Below are 19,539 nucleotides of genomic sequence, written 5' to 3' on the forward strand. Positions count from 1 at the left end.
GCGTTACAATAGTCTAACCTGCATCAAGCAAAAAAAAAGTGATAAATAGAGATCACTTAAATGCTTTGTAATGTTGCATGGTAAAAAAAAAAGTTCAGGAAGAAAAATAAGAGAGCACTGCACTTTACTCCAGAAAACTTCAGGAATGTCATCAAGAGGAAGATGGATGGTCACGAACCATTAAGCAAGGCTGAGCTTTGCTTTTTTGCAAAAAGAGAGGTATAAAGTTACCCAACAACAATGTGAAAAACTGATGGCGAAAATCCCAAAAAGGCATGAAACCCAAAATATTCGTCAAAACATTAACACAATTTGTTTACAAATTATTTGCAGTTTCTTTTATTTGAGTTATTAAAGCTCTGCAAATACTGTATGACCTTGGGTAATTCTGATGTGTGGTGATGTCATTTTATTTATAAATACAGTCTAAATAACAAATAAGAAACTGATTATTTTGCAGTGATCTCTTACTTTTTTTCCCAGAGCTGAATGTTTAATAGTGAAACATTTTCAAGTAAACATTTCCATACACACACACACACACACACACACACAATGTGATGAGAACTCACAGGTTGGTGAGACTCTTCAAGGGAGGAAAGGCTTGAATTTGCTAGAAAGCATAAAGACTGGATTTTGGATCAATGGGGAAAAACATGATGTCTGTTGAATGCTGAATTGCCGCATTCGAGAGCGATGGATGCATCAGGGTATAAAGGGAAGCACAAGAAGTGATCTTACATAGTGTCCACTGTACAAGTGTGATAGGAAGTTTGAATCATTTTAGTGACTCGGTCCTTTAAATCTCGTTCATCAAAATAAACAAATCATTTTTTGAGTCATTTAGTTCCTTTCGTTCTTTTGATAAGAAATAAAATAAAATGTTGCATTTTCAATAAACAGACCCCCAATACGTCTACATACACAAATTTTGGCCATAGTTCCAGTATAGAAAATATTACAATGCAGCTAAGGACATATTATAATAAACAGAATGAGTAGCTCACCTCTCATATCTTCCAGTCTGAGTTGTTCGTTCTTTTGGGAGTCACGTGACAAAGGCACAAACGACTCAGAGTAGGAGAGTCATTAAGAAAGAATCGCTCAATTCTGTTTCCTGCACATAATCTATGGAAGTTTTGCAATTATTTGCATGTGCACTCCCAGTAGAAAATGAACAAATCACTCTCCGAGACTACTCGTTTTTCTGAGTCACGTTAAAGATTTGTCCAAAAAAGAACGAATTGTTCATAAACGACCCATCACTACTGTACAAACCTCTGGAGGCAGTGTGATGATCTGGGGTTGCTTCAGTTGTGCAAAAATTGATGACCTGAATGTACTGTATGACCAGGTTCTCCCATAGTTTTTCTTCCCTATATTCCAGGACTCAAATTGTAAAAGAATGGTTCTCTTGAGGCGGCACGGTCGTCTTGCACATCATCCGGGTTCTGGGTTCGATTCCCGCCTTGGGGTCTGCGTGCATGGAGTTTGCATGTTCTCCCCGTGCTTGGTGGGTTTCCTCCAGGTACTCCGGTTTCCTCCCACAGTTTCCTCCCATGTGGTGTTTCCAAATTGCTTGTAGCGTGTGTGTACAGTATATGAGTCCTGTGATGGACTGACACCCCAACCAGGATGTACCCCTGTATAGTCTCGTGCCCTATGTCTACTGGTATAGGTTCCAGGCCCCCCATGACCCTGTATACAGAATAAAGCTGTATAGATGAGTGAGTGAGTAAGTGAGAGGTTCTCTTGAAGAATAAGGAATAATTTTCATCATTAATGAAATTAATGATGAAAATTCATTAATTGAATAATATCATTAATTGATTTCATTCAATTAAATAATTAATTGAATGAAATCTTTTTTTTTTAAGTGTGCGACTTTAAAATATATATACAGTATACATTATTATATTATTATATATATTGGCCAGGCACACTCATACACACACACACACACACACACTGAAGTGGAAGCGACGTGTATATAAATAAATAATGAAATAACTAGTTTATTCTCGTAGTGGATGGATGTAAGCGAGTGCGGCTCCGTCTTCTCCCCGCTCAGTGCGCACTGACTCGCGGCTGCGGTCCGGATCTGTCCCTGGCGCTGCGGTTCTGCTGCCCGGCGTGATGCTGCTCTGGGAGGAAGGAAAAATTAATCTGACATCTGTGCTTCCTCCTGCAGCTCTTTTCACCTGAGAAACCAGGCCTTTGGGATACTTGCTTATCATTTCAATGCTTGATTTATTCCTTAATAATGTGTTTGGTATTTTGAGCTCCGTTAGCTGCGCTAGCTCGCGCTCCGTGTCGGTTTAATGCTAACTCTGACTAGCATGAAATATTATTTTTAACGTTATCTTTTTTTTTTTACACACAGTTTGACCAGAAATATCGTGTATAAGTAGAAATATAAAAATAAATTTATATTCAACACATTATTTAATGACTTTACCAGATATTAACCTGAGCGAGCTAGCTAAAGGTAATGTTTGTTTGGAGCTAGCTTAAAAAAAAGCTTGTTTTAAAAAAAAAAATATTTATAACACAAAATTTGACACAACTTTAATTGTCGGTACTGTAAAACAGAATTTATGTGTTATTTAGTGTTTAATGGATGACAGAACGCAGTATTGGTATTGACAGCAGGATTTCCAGGAGCATGAAGGCTGCTGCTGATGGAGTTTGGATTAATCCTGAGGAAGGAAGAAGGATTTATTTGTGAGCTTGTCAACAGTATTTAATGCAGCAGAACGTTTTCCAGACACTCATCCGGCTGTAAAGGTGAACAGGGTTCGATTTGGGTTGCGTTGGATTGAACAAGAACAACAAAATGGCTCAGGAGCTGTTCCCATTGCACTATCTGGTCTGGAACAATCGGTACCTGGAGTTGGATAGAGAGCTGAAGAATAAAGAGGTGGTGAGTGTGTGTGTGTTTCAGGTTCATCTGTTTTCATTTCCATGTCTATTCCATGCATGCTTATAATAGGTCCATCCATCCATCCATCCATCCATCCAGGATACTTTGTGGTCCAACTAGGGACAGCCAACAGTGACCACTGTATTTATTCCCATTTTCCAGTGAACATTCACACACTGCGGGCAATTTGGGAACACCTAATCTATATGATTTTGGACTGTTGGAGGAAACCAATCAAGCGCATGGACAGCATGCAAACTCCACGCACACAGACCCCGAGGTGGGAATCGAACCCGGACCCTGGAGGCACAAGGCGACAGTGCTAACTCCTAAGTGTCCTTCCACAGTCCAAAAACATTCAGATTAGTATAATCGGCGTTCCCAAATTGCCCGTAGTGTGTTAATGTGAGTGTGTGTAAACCGGACGTCCTACCATGGTTGTAAAATAGGAATAAATACAATAATAATCACCATTGCCCTCCACGATCCCAATTTGAACTACAGATGTCCCTGGATGAATGGATGGATTTCCATATCTGTTCCATGCTGCATGCATGCTCATAATAGTTAATTACACCTTTACCTGAGACTTTTTTTAATCTAAAAAGAAAACCTTGCGCAGGTCAGAGCTTCACTCCAGAACTTAAATCTTGTCAGGGATTTGAATCCACGACATTCCAGGTTTTGGACACCCATCGTGAGCACCCTGTTCTAGATATTTGTCTCATAATAACCACTTCTATAATCGTAATCACATAATCCACTTTTCTGTGGAGGCTTTTCGTTCGATTGTGGTACTTAGCTGTGGAAATTTGTGTTCATTTAGGCACAAGAGTCATTTGTGTCAGTTTAATGCGATTGAGGTCGGGATTCGAGTTGCTCCACTACAATAGTCCATGTGTCAGTCCATGTGTTTACAGGTTTGAGTTTTATTGATTCAGAGAAGCGAACCTTTGAATCTACAGTGTACAAGCGGCATTTTAAACAGCTCTGCGTTTCCAAATTTGTGGCAACGGTTTGAGGAAGAAAGTTTTTTCCATATGGTGTACTCTTTATCTACACCAAATAATTTTTTTAAAGTGTGATTAAACTTAGGAGAAAAAGGGACGCTTCAATTGTCCAAAAGTTTTACTGGCCCTCCTGGACGAGTAGGTATTTCCCATTATCACATACCTACAGCGTGTTTTTTTATTTATTTTTTAAATCTTTAGCAGGACATGGAGAGTGTTGATCCACGAGGACGTACGCCACTCGAACTTGCGGTGTGCCTCGGTCACGTGGAGTCCACGCGTGTGCTGCTGCGGCACAACGCTGATCCTACACGCAGCAGTACACGAGGATGGACAGGTGAGACATAACCAGTGTAAACTAAGCTGTTGAACAAGTTAGCAAGGTTGATGATGTAGTCTAATTTTTTTCTTCCCAGGGACAAACTAAAAGCTCTGTCTGTCTGTCTGTCCGTCTTGTAAATGTCTGCAGTGACATAGTTTGTCTGTACATGGGGTCAGATATGGGGCTGCAAAACTAGAATTTGAAGAATCGCAGCTGTGCCATCCATGTGGACATGTTTCTAGGGTAGAGTTCAGTTTTAGACTTGGTTACAAAGCTGGATTTCAGAGTACAAATGTTAAAGGGTGCTTAAAGGTGTCTGTTTTTTAGTTTTAGTTTTTAGTTAGTACTTGGAAATAAATCTCACTTAAGTTAGACCTTAAGAGGAGGTTTGAGGCTGCTTTCGGATTGCATGTACAATGCAATCTTTATTTCCTAGATTGGGTTTATCACCTTTAAGGGATTCGCCTGCTAAGTTAAACTGTCATAGCCAGGATGTCCATGAAAACATAAAGGTTTGAGTGTAAAATATGGAAGGTCATTTACTCTGGGATAAATGGTACACATTTCCTATTTGTGTGGAATTAAAATCCAAGGTGCTCATTTTTATAATGCTTTTATGCCACGTGTGCAGTGTTACAGGAAGCAGTAAGCACAGGAGACCCAGAGTTGGTGCAGCTCGTCCTTCAGTACAGGGATTACAAACGAGCTACGGAGAGACTAGCTGGTATTCCTGAGCTTCTCAGCAAACTCAGACAGGTAAAGCTCTCTTAGACGCTCGGATCAGGGTTTCTCATCTGACGCCCCTCGTAGTCACTGTTTTTGTACGTTGTGTGGCAGGCGCAGGATTTTTATGTGGAGATGAAGTGGGAGTTTACAAGCTGGGGTAAGTCCTGAACTAGCACATGACTGTCCTCAGCTCGGATGTTTACACAGATACACAGCACACACTCACAATTGCCCTCTGTCTCGGTGTTGGCCTTGGGCAACAATCTCAACCATTTCAGCACTGCAGCACTGGACAGCTCCTCTGACACTCACTGGTTCTTCTTGCTGTGTCTCACAGTGCCTCTGGTGTCTAAAGTGTGTCCGAGTGACGTGTACCGGGTGTGGAAGAGTGGCTCATGTCTGCGAGTGGACACCACGTTACTGGGGTTTGAGCACATGACCTGGCTCAAGGGCCGGCGCAGCTACATCTTTAAAGGTGGAGGTGAGGAGTTCTGAAGTGTAAATAAGTGAATGGTCAGGATTAGAGTTTTAAAGATTAAAGAAAAAAATTTAGTGCAACAACAGCAAACCTGGTTATATATGATACACTTTATAAATCAAGGACCCGGTGTCGACTTAGTTTAACTGGTACAGTATGTCTCACCTAGAAATTGAAAATATACGTATATGATGTGTGTGTGTGTGATCCAGATGACGGGGCCATGGTGATGGAGGTGGATCATGAGAAGCAGGTGGTGTACACGGAGCCGCTTTCCCTGTCTCCACGTGATGCGCCGTCCCTCCTCGCCGCCATGCTGCCGTCGCAAGAGAACACGGCACAGAGACTGACCTCTCCCATCGTCTCGACACACCTGAACACACGCAACATCGCCTTCGAGAGGTACACACACACACATATAGCTCAAACAAACAAAAAAACTTTACAAAAAATGTGAATTGAAATTTCTTAATAGACTTATTTAAAAAAATTATTGAACAGAAAATGAAGATAAACTGTCAGGGTGGATGGAGTTTACAGGGCTGCATCCTCATTGGCCTGCCAATTTTTAAAAGGTTTACTGCCATGTTTCAGTTTTTCCTAATAAAAAGCATTATAATGTTTACATTTATTAATTGGCTGTTTGTTCTGCTTATGGGAGGAAATGTGTATCAGCATTATGTTTACTGAATTACTTCTGTATTGGAAGTAAAGCTTGGCTCATATTTTTGGGTTATAATTTGTGAAGACGTCACTATATAACTTATTAAATGTACATGATGGGTACAATTTTGGTTTAATTCTTTTGTTTTAGTTCACAAGGTATTGGCACAAATCTAATTCCATATGATTTACTTTACAGTCCACAGTATTGTCAGAGGTTTAATTGTGAAACATGTTCAGGTCAAACCCGGGACTCTTGATTAAAAAACTCAGTTTATTTCTCTATATAATCCCCTGCTACACTAATGCACTTATTAATGGCCCAAACATGTAGAAATGTCTTGGAGCGAGGACGGGACTGTATTCGGGATGTGGCAGTAATTCTCAGCTGAGTTCCTGTAATGTGCAAGTGGTGTTGGTGAATGATAGTGTGTACATTTTCCTCAGACAGATGTGTCTCCTCCACAAGCTGAGACAAGTTATTTGTTGATTTATAAGGATTAGGCGTTCTTCTCGTAGAATGTTTACAGGCACGCCTGCAGTGGGCTCCGACCCCACCTCAGCCAGGGGCGTCATTTACAGACATACAGCCTTCTTTAAAATGCATGTAAAAATAATAATAATAATTTAATGAAAAAAATTATATATACACGTAAAACTGCTGTTGTTTTTAGGAACAAGTCTGGGATTTGGGGCTGGCGCTCGGAGAAGACGGAGGTGGTCAGTGGATATGAGGCGAAGGTGAGACGCACTCCACACACTCCTCCTTAATCAGATTCAAAGAACCGAGTTACTAAAATGATTCAAACGTCCCATCACTATTATATACAGTGTTTCACTGTATAACTCTTAGTACTAATCATGGTATTAGTGCATTTGTTTAGTTGCGTGTGGTGTATAAAGATGATATTATAAAGCTGATAACATGGTGTGACGTTGACTTGTAGGTTTATAGCGCAACTAATGTGGAGCTGGTGACGCGCTCTCGAACTGAACACCTCTCCGATCAGGACAAGTCGAGATGCAAAGGTACACACGTATATAAATGTATTGACATAGACACACACGACAACGGAAATGAATGCAACCTACAGCCATATTGTTTTTGTTTTTTTTGTTTTTTCAGGATCCAGAACTCCTCTTCAATCTTTCCTTGGAATTGCAGAGCAGCACGTGCCGACCAACGGGGTGAGGACGCTTATGCTCCATTCTCATGTTGTCCTCTAATGAGATGTCATACTGTAATAATGCTCCATTCTTCTCTTAGATGTGTTTGGAAAGCAACCATGTATTTGAAGATGGGGTTGGTCATCCAGGAAGCTGATTTATTTGTTAAATTGTTGTTGTTTTTTACATCCTCTAAGGAATCCTAATTTCCTCACTGGCGCGTTGTTGTGGTTCTCTGCTCTGGTGTCGAGTACATCCATCTTAAGGAAGAGTGGAGCTGCAGAAACCGTTAAACCCTCTGTATTATGAGCGAAGTGCATTAGAGACACACATTAGGAATATTAACGTAGAAGTTTTTTACTGCAGTTAGATGATGTTAGAGCATCTAAGTAAGTAAATCACATTCAGTGCTGTATTAAAGCCAGACAGTTAAAATAGAGAGATAATTGCTTTTAGTGTCACTCAGATTATTTCTCTTAATCTCTATAGAAAAAAAAAGTGTGTTTATTTGCATAAAAGTCGTATCAATAGTCATGAAAGGGTCCAGGCTTAGAAGGTGTGATCTCTATTATACATTTAAAGGGGCATTGTATCTGTAGTGAATAAGTAGAAGATTAACATTATAACTTTGGAGTTATTATTTATTTATTTATTTTTACTCCTTAAAGTGTTAAAAAAAGAATAGTGTATTTAACATTTTTTTTTACATAATAGGCTTTATTATGGCACCCTGAAATACAAATCACAACATTTAATAAAATACAAAAAACATTTGACAAAATGCAAAAAAATTTTTTTACAAAATGCAAAAAAAATTCACAATTAAATTTACATTCACATTAAACAAAATGGAACAAAACATTTCACAAAACAAATCTGGATTTCACAAAATGCAAAACATTAAACAAAACACAAAACATTAAAACGCAAAAAACATTAAACAGAATGTAAAAATATTTAACAAAACACGAACGTTTCACAAAATGCAAAAACATTAAACCAAACACAAAAAAACATCTTACAAAACACGTCTGGATTTTACAAATACAAAAAACGTTTCATAAAACGCAATCACATTTTACATAAAAACATAAAAACATTAAACAGAACACGACCAGATTTCCCAAAATGCAATTAGTGTGTTGTTTTTATTAAGTGTTTTGTAAAATCTTGTTGTGTTATGTACTTCAGGGCCACCATATTGTCTATGCAATTTGTTTGTAAGTATAAGTTGTCAGATGTTTTTTTTTTTTTTTTTTTTTATCTCTGGGGACTGCCTGTAATTTCAGGCGATGAGGTAGGCTGTTTGTTCCAAACAAGTTGACTAGCAAGACAGAGTGAAATAGCATTGGGGTACGTCTATAAAAAGACCACCATGGGCCTGGTGGTGTAAACAAAGCCTCTGTGATGGAGCTTAGTTTAATGGGTTTGTCTGTTCTGATACTATTGTTTAAAATGTTTTATGACAAAACATGCATTTCCTTTTACTAATTGTTTGGATCAAGACATTTATACAAGATGTAGAATGGGACACTCAGTAGCTACACACAATTCTTTACTATCCAGATAAAATTCATGACAGTGTTCATCATGTAAAACCCTTTTGTCCATCAAACATATTTTATTTGACTGTGATTCTTTTACTCCTGTGAGGATTTGTTTTGTTTTGTTGACATGTTTGAAAAAGTTTTAAACAAGTAAATCCAAAAAGTAAATCCAAAAGTGCTTAGAAAAACGTTAATCTTTTCACATGGCACATCTTGTCTAGCTTTAGTACTTTAAGGAGTTGATGAATGAGGAAAACGAAAGAGAACAAAGAGTAGAAGAGGTGACTGCTGTGGAACAGGAAGTAGCAAATATTGGTAGAAGTGAGGTGAGAAGGGCGTTGAAGAGGATGAAGAGTGGAAAGGCTGTTGGTCCTGATGACATACCTGTGGAGGTATGGAAGTGCTTAGGAGAGGTGGCAGTAGAGTTTTTGACAAGTTTGTTTAACAAGATCTTGGAGAGTGAGAGGATTCCAGAGGAATGGAGGAGAAGTGTATTGGTGCCAATTTTTAAGAACAAGGGAGATGTGCAAAGCTGTGGCAATTATAGAGGTATAAAGCTAATGAGCCAGACAATGAAGCTGTGGGAAAGAGTAGTGGAAGCTAGGTTAAGGGCAGAGGTGAGCATTTGTGAGCAGCAATATGGTTTTATGCCTAGAAAAAGTACATCAGATGCAGTATTTGCTTTGAGGATGCTGGCGGAGAAGTACAGAGAAGGTAACAGGGAGTTGCATTGTGTCTTTTTAGATTTAGAGAAAGCGTATGACAGGGTGCCAAGAGAGGAGCTGTGGTATTGTATGAGGAAGTCTGGAGTGGCAGAGAAGTATGTTAGAGTGGTGCAGGACATGTATGAGAGCTGTAAGACAGTGGTAAGATGTGCTGTAGGTGTGACAGAAGAGTTCAAGGTGGAGGTGGGTCTGCATCAAGGATCGGCTCTAAGCCCCTTTTTGTTTGCTCTGGTGATGGACAGGATGACAGATGAGGTAAGACAGGAGTCCCCATGGACTATGATGTATGATGACATTGTGCTCTGTAGCGAGAGCTGGGAGAAAAGTGTCAGGTGTGTTGTGCGATAAAAGAGTATCAGCGAGAATGAAAGGACAGTGGTGAGACCAGCGATGCTCTACAGCTTAGAGACAGTGGCACTGAAGAAAAGACAGGAGGCAGTGTTGGAGGTAGCAGAGCTGAAGATGTTGAGGTTCTCTTTGGGAGTGACAAGGATGGATAGGATTAAGAATGAGTTTATCAGAGGGACAACCCACGTTAGATGTTTTGGAGATAAAGTCAGAGAGGCCAGATTGAGGTGGTTTGGGCATGTTCAGAGGAGAGATTGTGAATATATCGGTAGAAGGATGCTGAGGTTGGAACTGCCAGGCAGGAGGTCTAGAGGAAGACCAAAGAGGAGATTTATGGATGCAGTGAGAGAGGACATGAAGTTAGTTGGTGTGAGAGAAGAGGATGCAGAGGATAGGGTTAGATGGAGGCAGATGATTCGCTGTGGCGACCCCTGAAAGGGAACAGCCGAAAGACAAAGAAGACATCTTGTCTAGCTTTACTCTTGCCACAAATGAAGACGTATAAGTTGCCATGACGTTAAAGAAAAAAAGCTGTTCTACAGTCAGTATTTTCCATGTTATTTACACCAGCATGAAACAAGAAAATTCAACTACTGCAGATTTAAAGTTTAAATTATTTTCTACTGCTGTTCCCAAATGCATCTCCATTTTTTTCCCATATGATTTATCTAATGTGTAAAAGCCTTACGGACATAACGGTTCTTGATTAGCTGATTAAGCTCTCCGATGCTGTGCTTGTTTTTCCAGAGTCAGGTATCTCAGTGCGCCAGTCCTCACAACCCGACGGACATCACAGCCGAGGAGTACTTCGACCCCGAGTTTAACCTGAACGGCAGAGACATCGGCAGGCCCATCGAGCTCACCAGCAAGGTGCAGAGGTACTGAAAAACCATTGGGCTCATCATCACCTCTGTTCTCCTGCACGTTGTTTATTTCTTGCACGTCCTCTGAGTGTTTTCTGTTTTAGGTTCAAGGCCACGTTGTGGTTGAGTGAGGCCCATCCTCTTTCGCTGGCTGAGCAGGTGACGCCCATTATCGATCTCATGGCTATTTCTAACGCTCACTTTGCTAAACTGCGTGACTTTATCACCCTGCGTCTGCCGCCCGGCTTCCCTGTGAAGATAGGTGAGAGACAGCGAAACTTTAAGGATAACAGCTGCTCTGGTGTCACACTAGATTCACCTGTTATATTAAAACATTTAAATTATGTGAATTATGCTTAGCTGCAATGCTCAGATACTGTATGTAGTGTATAATAGATATCCTAAAATATAGTATATAACCGAAAATGACTAAACTATACTGTATTATACAATTCCAGCTTCCTAGTCATATTTTTCCTTTTAATGAGGTGTTTCTGTGTTTCTACCTCACAGAGATCCCACTCTTCCATGTACTGAACGCCCGGGTGACCTTTAGTAACCTGTGTGGCTGCGACGAGCCTGTCACCTCCGTAACTCTGCACTCGCCCCAAGGATGCATTGATGCAGGTACGAACCCTCGACTTTCACACAAAAGAGGTTGAGCCTTATGGGTTCTTGATTGAAGGTACAACAGGGGGAGATTAAAACTCACAACCTCCTGGTGGATGAAGCAGAATCTTACAGTTAGTGTGCAGCTGAAGTATTCCTGATTGCTGGGCTTAATCACATTTTTCAAGTGCAACATGTCACCCGTAATCCTTTACGTTGGGGCTTTTTCACTGACACATGAGCCATGCCTGTGCTGAATTTGGGTACCCTTCCTGCCTGAAGTACCACATGAACTAAAATTAATACAGACCATGGATAAGTCACTAAGTAATCACATCCTGATTGATGTCTCCTAATTGAAGTCACTTAATTACTTTTACATTTAACCTTGAATTGTGACCATAATTCGTTCCGGAATTATCCGTGCTTGTACATTAAAGTACTCGTTCTGTATATCCAAGAATTTCTTCATAACAAATGATGTAAACTCTGATGATTTGTTCCACAACCTAAAAATTTTATGTGAAAATAATTAATAGAAAATGTCAAGTAAAAATAAAACAGCTTAACCTGCACTTTACCTTTAAAAATAATTGTAGTTGGGGAGAGGGAGACAAAAGAGGAGGGGGGGGGAGAAATGCACAAATGCACGCACACACACACCAAGTGAATCACTGCTTCTTTGTTGGCTAAACTGAAATAAATGTTTTTTTCTATTTTTGCCTGACTGTAACAAAGAACCTCTTTAATGACAATCACTTTTGCCTCCTTTTCGCAGGAAATGTGATGTTGCGTCGTTGTTAAACAGATTAATCTCCCGCACTGCTGCAGACTTTTGAACTTTTTTTTCCATGGGGACCGTTGTTGCTTATTATATAGATAATTAAAAAAAATGCTTTACACATACCTACACACACACGTCGTCACAATGTTACAGTAAACAGTACATGCGCTTACAGATGCTGACTATACGATTACCCACAACCCCGCATTATGTGAGAGAGAAAAACCATTGGCTCAGTTGTGATCATGTGATGCTTGACAGACAAAGCGTATACATATTACTCGTATTGGTCGCTCTGGATTAAAGTTTGCCAAATGCCTAAATGTATTGCACGACACCGCTCGTTTATCAAGTCAAAATTTATTAAAACGCTCGCAGACCAAGTTACTTGCAATCCAAGGTTTTACTGTAATAGAAAAAATACAGTTACAGTGTCTGAGCCAGATTCTTACCCTTTTTAATAGTTTTTGTTTAATAGGTAATTTAAGGGGCACAATCTGTCCCTAAATTCATTTTATACGATATGTGTGTATGTGCATGAACTGTACCTGTTTTTTTTTTTTTTTTTTTATTATCCAAAGACATCTCTCTAGGTCAGTGGTTCTCAAACTGGGGGTCGGGACCTCTCTGGGGGTTGCGGAATAATTTTAAGGGGTCGCGAGAGGGATTAAAAAATTGTTAGTGTTTAAAAAAAAAAATTTGCGACTCAATGATATGACGACTGGCTCACTAGTTTTTTGCTACAGCGCACAACTGCGCGTAAAAACCGCAACTGCCGCGATGGATAAATTTGTTATTTACAAATCTAAAAATGTTGAGGAAACTGTGGACAGTTTGCCTAAGTCATCGGAACCATGTACATCGATCAAGCATAAGAGCAAGACCCCGTCAGACCAAAGTTGGAAATGTCGGAAATATCAGGAAGAATTCATAAAATATGGATTCACTTGCTCTGCTGTCGATAACGTAGATTTTCCTCAAAGTGTAATCTGTTCAGAAGTGCTTGCTCATGAAAGTATAAAACCCAGCAAAATGCAAAGGCATTTGGAAACGAAACATCTTTTGTTTATTGAAAAGTCTATAGACTTTTTCTGCCGAAAAGAGAAGAAATTACAGGATCAAAAACACATGATTGTGCATAGCTGTATCCACCATCAGGCCACAAATGAAGCTTTTGTGCTGCCAAAAACAAGTACACAATTCCCATTGAAAGGTAAGCCAAAATTATTTCGATGTATAGTAAATGTAGTCAAAATACTGTAACAGCTTATGTTTATTGCTTGTTTTTGATAGTGGGGGTTGCGAGATCTTGTCGATCTTCAATTAGGGGTCACTGGCTTGAAAGTTTGAGAACCACTGCTCTAGGTTGATCGAATGTTCTAAATTGCCTTTAGATCTAAATGCAATCTTCCTGGACAAAGAGGTCACCATTCCAGAAGGGTCAGATTACTGGCCTGCATCAAACAAAATAATAGAATAATTGAAATTGGGATAAGAACAGCCCAACACGTTATTTATAAACGGAAAAGAACCAACAACTTCACAGATGAAATTGGATTGTACAAAAAAATTAAATCATAAATGACTCATTAATCACACAAATGCGCTTGGGGTAGTTCTCACTCATCTCACTCACTCATCTTCTATACCACTTTATCCTGTATTCAGAGTCGTGGGGGGCCTGGACAGGGGGCATGGTACACCCTGGACAGGGTGCCAATTTATCGCAGGGCACACACACACACACACACACACACACACACTCACATACTACGGGCACTACTGGAGGTGCAAGGGGACAGTGCTAACCACTACACCGCCGTCACCGCCTGGGGTGGTTCTATTGTTTAAAAAAAAGAAAAGAACAGTAGAAATCAATTTTACGTTTAATAGTCAAGTTAAGAGCATTTTTACGCGTACACTGTGATTAGAACTCATAGGATTGGGATTAAACAGCTGTGCATCCTTAACCATTGGCGCTTGTTAGTCAGACTAATTAGGAAAAAAAGGCTTGAATTTGCTAGGGAGCATCCAGAGCTATTTCAGAGCGATGGGCTCTGGGTAAAAAGGTAAGCACATGAAGCGATGCACCCATCATACATAGTGGCATACAGTAGTTGCTTCGTTTTCTCAGGTCTAGGCTCAGCAACATTATGTGGCAAAAAATGAAGTCAGCTGACAACCTGAATGTACTGAATGCCCAGGTAAATATTTGTTGTAGTAGTTATTAAATTGTATTTGGTGTAGTATGGAAGCTGCAAGAAGCTTTTAACTACTGTTGAATTTTACTTGATTGCTATGGAAACCTCACTGCGCTTTCAGGTCAGAGCCTTCCCAACCTGCAATGTGAGGTGGACCCCTCAGTGTTTGAGCCCCCAGCGGATTACACCACGCTCGGTCCAGGCCGTAGCGAGCCGCTAAGGGATGAGGACGATAACCTGCTGCAGTTTGCGATTCAGCAGAGTCTGTTGGATGCAGGGACAGAAAGTGATCAGGTAACACTTTCTCTCTGTTTTCGTGTTTTTTAACCATTAACCTTTCAGGCCAAGCTATCACATTAAAGTGTTTCTGGGTCGTGCCTTCATTCAATATGTGAAATCATGTGTCCATCTCCACAGTATGTTCTTTACCGTTAGTTTGGGAAACACCTCCAGCATGTCATCTCACTCTTTAAAAGTTAAAGCTTCCAGCATTTTCTAAATCACTTAATACAGTATGCGCACACGTGTCTCATTTCGTTCTCTAATGCACCTCTAGGGTTCAGGAAAGAACCTTCTGCTGATTAAAAAAAAACCTTTTTAAAAGACATTCTCTTGAAACGGCACAAAGCAGGACATCCTGCACAGCCAGATAAGCCATGCTGCATTCATTAATTACCTCACTCTGTTTGCATTTTATCAGCAGTTTTACGTCATTTGAACGCTATTTAGGTGATTTAATAAAATACCTTGCGTAAGTATTCACCCCACATTGATTGATTGATTGATTTATGTATTTATTTTTCCCATTCACAACCCGCCACAATTCCACAATTTTTTCAATTCCTTACAACCAGAACCTCAGGGTCGGCTACATTTTAACCGATTGGCTCGTGTTAACCATTGAAGGGAGGAAAAATATCTCTTTTACTCTGATATAAAGGTTGTTAAAGACTTAAGAGCTAATTTTCTTTTGGAATTATCATCAATCCTGTCTTGGGCATTGCTGCAGCACAATGCTCCCAACACCGTGCTTCAGTATACGGATGGTTTCTTGAAAGATGGCTCGCAGTTCCATCAGATTAGACGTAGACTGTTGAATCCCTAATATCCGTTATCACCCAAATGAGGATGCGTTCCCTGTTGAGTCTGTAATTTTGGCCATGTCTTACTGACTTCTACTGGATTCTCTTAGCTGGATAATCAACTCGCCTACTGTACGACTACCTCACATTCATCAAAATACTCTTATTCATAATAAACTCGTATTGAAAACTTTTTCCAACACACTTTTTGGCATATCGAGCATTGTAGTACGCAATTATGGAACAGGAATGATCTATCATTACACCCAAATGAGGATGGGTTCCTTGTTGAGTCTGGTTTCCATCAAGGTTTCTTCGTATTGCCATCTCAGGGAGTTTTTCCTCGCCACCGCCACCCTCGGCTTGCTCATCTGGGTCATTTATTTCAGTTTTCTTTGGATTGTGTAAAGCTGCTTTGCGACAATGACAATTGTTAAAAGTGCTATACAAATAAAACTGAATTGAATTGTATTGAATTAAATGAGCTTGCACTGGACCGTTCTATCATATTCAGGTTACTGGGTTTAAATCACAGTCTAGCTCTGGCTTTAGTTTCAGGTGTTTTTTTAGGATACGTTTTTTTCATACATTAATGAGTTTGTGGAGTTTTCCTCTTGATCATAAGCATTGCCTCAACATGATGCTACCACCACCATGCTTCATATATTACACTGGATTGGTATTCTAGGATGGGATTAGATTTTGTTTTTTTCTTTTTTTCTTTTTACACAAATTCCCAGGAATTATATAAACTGTTAAAGACATACTGGTGCTTTAAATATACCTGACAAATCTCTTTTTTTTTTTCCCTATCAGGTGACCATATGGGAGGCTCTCACTAACACTCGTCCAGTGTCTTCTCAGCCTCCGCTTTATGAGGAGGACTCTCAGCTTGAGCGGTGTGTGTGTTGTGTTTGGTTTTGGATTAAAAGGCATCTAAATTAAATTTGGATATATTCTGAAGCCAGAACATTTATAATATCTGTAGGTGTTTTGTAGGTAATATCCTGTTTTGTTTTTTGTTTTTTTTGATAGGGCAATCCAGGAGTCGTTGTCTCTGTCATTGGCTGGAGGAGAAAGCGGCGAAGCTCCCGCTCCATCTCCACAAGGATCCTCACCGGACATCGCCCTCAACTCTCCACCTTCCTACAACTCGTTAGTCGATCGGCGGGTTACCGGTGCATTTTCCGTAGCATCCAGCTTTGACGAGCAGCTGCGCCTGGCCATGGAGCTTTCCTGCAGAGAGCAGGAGGAGCTGGACAGGTAAGGAAGCAGGAAATGTAGGACAGTTCAAGAACAGGAAGGAATAGTTGAATATTCATACTGACCAGTGATTTGTTCTTTAACAGGAAAAGAAGAGAAGAAGAGGAGGAGCTTGAAAGGATATTACAGCTGTCACTTACAGAAAAGTGACCAGGCTAAGAGTATCAAAAAAAGCTTAATTTATTATTTGTGCTTTTTTTCCTGCAGTGTTAAATTATTATTAAAGATTCATGCTTCTTTTCTATATGAAATGGGACAGAGGGCTTAATCAAAAGATCAGAGAGAGAGAGAGAGAGAGTGAGGGAAAAAATGAGTACCAGGTTATGAAAGAAAGCAGATGAATAAATAACATCAATCCATGAGCATGGCAAGACAATGTCACTGATATCCTCTCAATCTCTGTCATCATTCTGAGTGAACATGTTCAAACTTTATGTTTATTATACAGTACTGATAATGTGAATATGAAATGATAACTATGGCGATGCATAAAGTAATACAAAAATAAATATTGCATAAAATGACTTACATATGTTGGCTAACGGACATGTAAGAATAATTATTAAATGTATTTGAAACGCTTTCACAATCCTAAATAAGTGTATTCATGTCTGTGTTTTGTTTCTCATCCCAAAAAATTTATACACACTTCAGAAAATGAAAACTACTGTAGTTTGATATAAATATGATAATAATTATAATACAGTATTATCATTTTTTTTATCTTTCTTTTCCGAAAGTGTGTATACTTTTTTTTTTTTTGTCTGATTCAAGTCAGATTCTTTTCTTCTTTTTCTATCATCACAATCAAACGTTTGCACACTAATATTTTTGTTAGGGTATTCGACCTGTTCCAGAGTGATGGGTAAGAGCGGCAGGTGAAGTAATGGGTCTATCACTTCGGAACAGGGTAAATCTGGAATCATCAGACCACATGACTTTTTTTCGTTGCTCCACAGTCCAATCTTTATACACTCTAGAAAACTTAAGCCTTTTCCCTCCTAATTAGCCTCACAGATAAGTGGTTTTCTTAAGGCTACACAGCTGTTTAGTTCCAGTCCCTTGAGTTCTCTTTACATTGTGTGTGTGGAAAAGACTTAAACACTTTCTACGTCTACTTTTCTTTAAAAAATATATATTTTTAACGATTTTATTTTAGTAAGCGTTGAAGCATGATCTTATTCAGGATGTTTTTCCGACCACATTTCTTCCTTGAAGATGATGAATCATCACTATCCTTCCATGTTTTAATAATGCATTTTACAGTTCTTAACCCAGTTTGAGTACTTTCAGGAATCTCCCCAGTTTTTTCCTTTGCTTGAAGCAGGACAATAATTTGACGCTTTTGAAACAGAGTAACATCTTTGCCACAGCCACAGGATATGTCTTCTGGTTGTTTAAGAAATGAAAATCATATTAATCACTGCAGTAATTATTTAATGGCAGGACCTTAATCATTCGCTTTGTTAAATGCAGGTGGTGACTAGCATACTCATGCTACCGCCATCATGCTTTACTGGGTGTGTTTACCTGGATCCTAATATTCCACTATTATTGAGAATAACATCCCAATCAGGATAAAAATCATTAAGTGTAACCACCTTAATCTGAGGCGACTGAGTGAGAGGGGTATTGTGAAACTTGGGTCCAATTGTTTATCTCTCGTCTAAATTTTTTTTTTTCCCTTGTTTGCTTCACATTTGGGTCACGTCTTTCTCCAAGAAATTTCGCTTCCATTCCTGAACAGTAAACTCAGTGAGAACAATTTCCTCAGCCCAGTGTTTATTTCTGACTTTTTTAATTTACTGGATCACTGCCTGAGGAAGAGACATTGATTGGTTCACCAGATCATACATAGCTAAGGATCTAACCAATCATACATAAGAATCAATTCCTATAACCAATCACAATGTGGAAACAAATAGGAAGCCTAAATTTAAGCTTAAAATTGGGAAAAATACTTCAGATTAAAAACTTTTAAATGTGCAGAACCTCTTCTTCTTCTTTGTGTTTACTGGTGTTGGCATCCACTATGTTGCTTTACCGCCACCTTCTGGTCTCGATCTCCCTAATCTTCCTTTCAGTTTAAATCCTCTTATCAAGTGCCGTCACCCTTAAGAAACCCCTCTCATACTTTCTTCCTCTTTTTCTATTTTCTTTTAAATAATTTTCACAGTGTACTCATCCTTTCCAAATTCCCATTGCTCGTACCGTAACTATTCCAAAATGGTTTTGCAGCTTCTCTGTGATGACATCACTACTGTCTCCACAGCAGTGCCACTTTGTACATGTAAAAAAACTAAAACAAAATAATTAAATGCTTTGAGCATGTAAATGCATTTCATATTGGATCAGTGTACATGTAAATAAATGTATCTAAATCACTTTAATCAGAATGATTTCAATTGGATTGGAGAGATATTGTCCATGTCAATGTAGCTTGTGTAGAGATGGTGTACTGAGATTAATGAGCAGTGTCGAAGCATCAACTAAACCGACTACTTTTGTCAAGATCCAAATTCAATTTCAGGTTTATCAGACTAGAGAACTGTGTTTGCTGACTCTCCACCGTGCACACTTGAAAAAGTCAATCCCTTTTTATCATCACGCGCAAATTAACCTGAATGGGACGTGTAAACAGTATAACTGTGTATGAAATCATGAGCTTGCATACTACTATGGACAATTAGTATAAATAATTAGTTAGCAGTCTCAGGCCTTAGAGAGAGAGAGAGTTATTGATCAGAAGATCGGTTGGTTCAAGTCCCTGCACTGCCAAGCTGTAGCATGAGCGACTGTGCTCATGTATCTTGGCCCGGCACTCTGAC

The 19,539-nt window shown here is 39.4% G+C and overlaps 1 protein-coding gene across 3 annotated transcripts; it reads left to right on the top strand.

The window, feature by feature from the left end:
- The first annotated feature begins 2,056 nt into the window (after positions 1–2,056).
- On the top strand, positions 2,057–17,292 carry ankrd13d (ankyrin repeat domain 13 family, member D). 3 transcript variants are annotated; one of them, XM_053505033.1, is made up of 17 exons: positions 2,057–2,488; positions 2,611–2,923; positions 4,135–4,270; positions 4,887–5,011; positions 5,093–5,138; positions 5,319–5,462; positions 5,672–5,861; positions 6,797–6,863; positions 7,070–7,151; positions 7,249–7,310; positions 10,657–10,787; positions 10,877–11,034; positions 11,286–11,399; positions 14,488–14,660; positions 16,265–16,347; positions 16,484–16,711; positions 16,798–17,292. In XM_053505033.1, exons 2-17 carry the CDS (start codon positions 2,837–2,839, stop codon positions 16,859–16,861), a joined length of 1,890 nt encoding a protein of 629 aa, XP_053361008.1. In that variant the 5' UTR covers positions 2,057–2,488; positions 2,611–2,836; the 3' UTR covers positions 16,862–17,292. The 3 variants fall into 3 exon arrangements, with proteins under 3 accessions (XP_053361008.1, XP_053361007.1, XP_053361009.1); XM_053505032.1 differs by having other exon boundaries at positions 2,057–2,923; XM_053505034.1 differs by having other exon boundaries at positions 2,057–2,923; positions 4,138–4,270.
- The last annotated feature ends 2,247 nt before the right edge of the window (positions 17,293–19,539 follow it).

Source organism: Clarias gariepinus, chromosome 10 (genome assembly GCF_024256425.1).
Source record: "Clarias gariepinus isolate MV-2021 ecotype Netherlands chromosome 10, CGAR_prim_01v2, whole genome shotgun sequence".
Lineage (NCBI taxonomy): Eukaryota > Metazoa > Chordata > Actinopteri > Siluriformes > Clariidae > Clarias > Clarias gariepinus.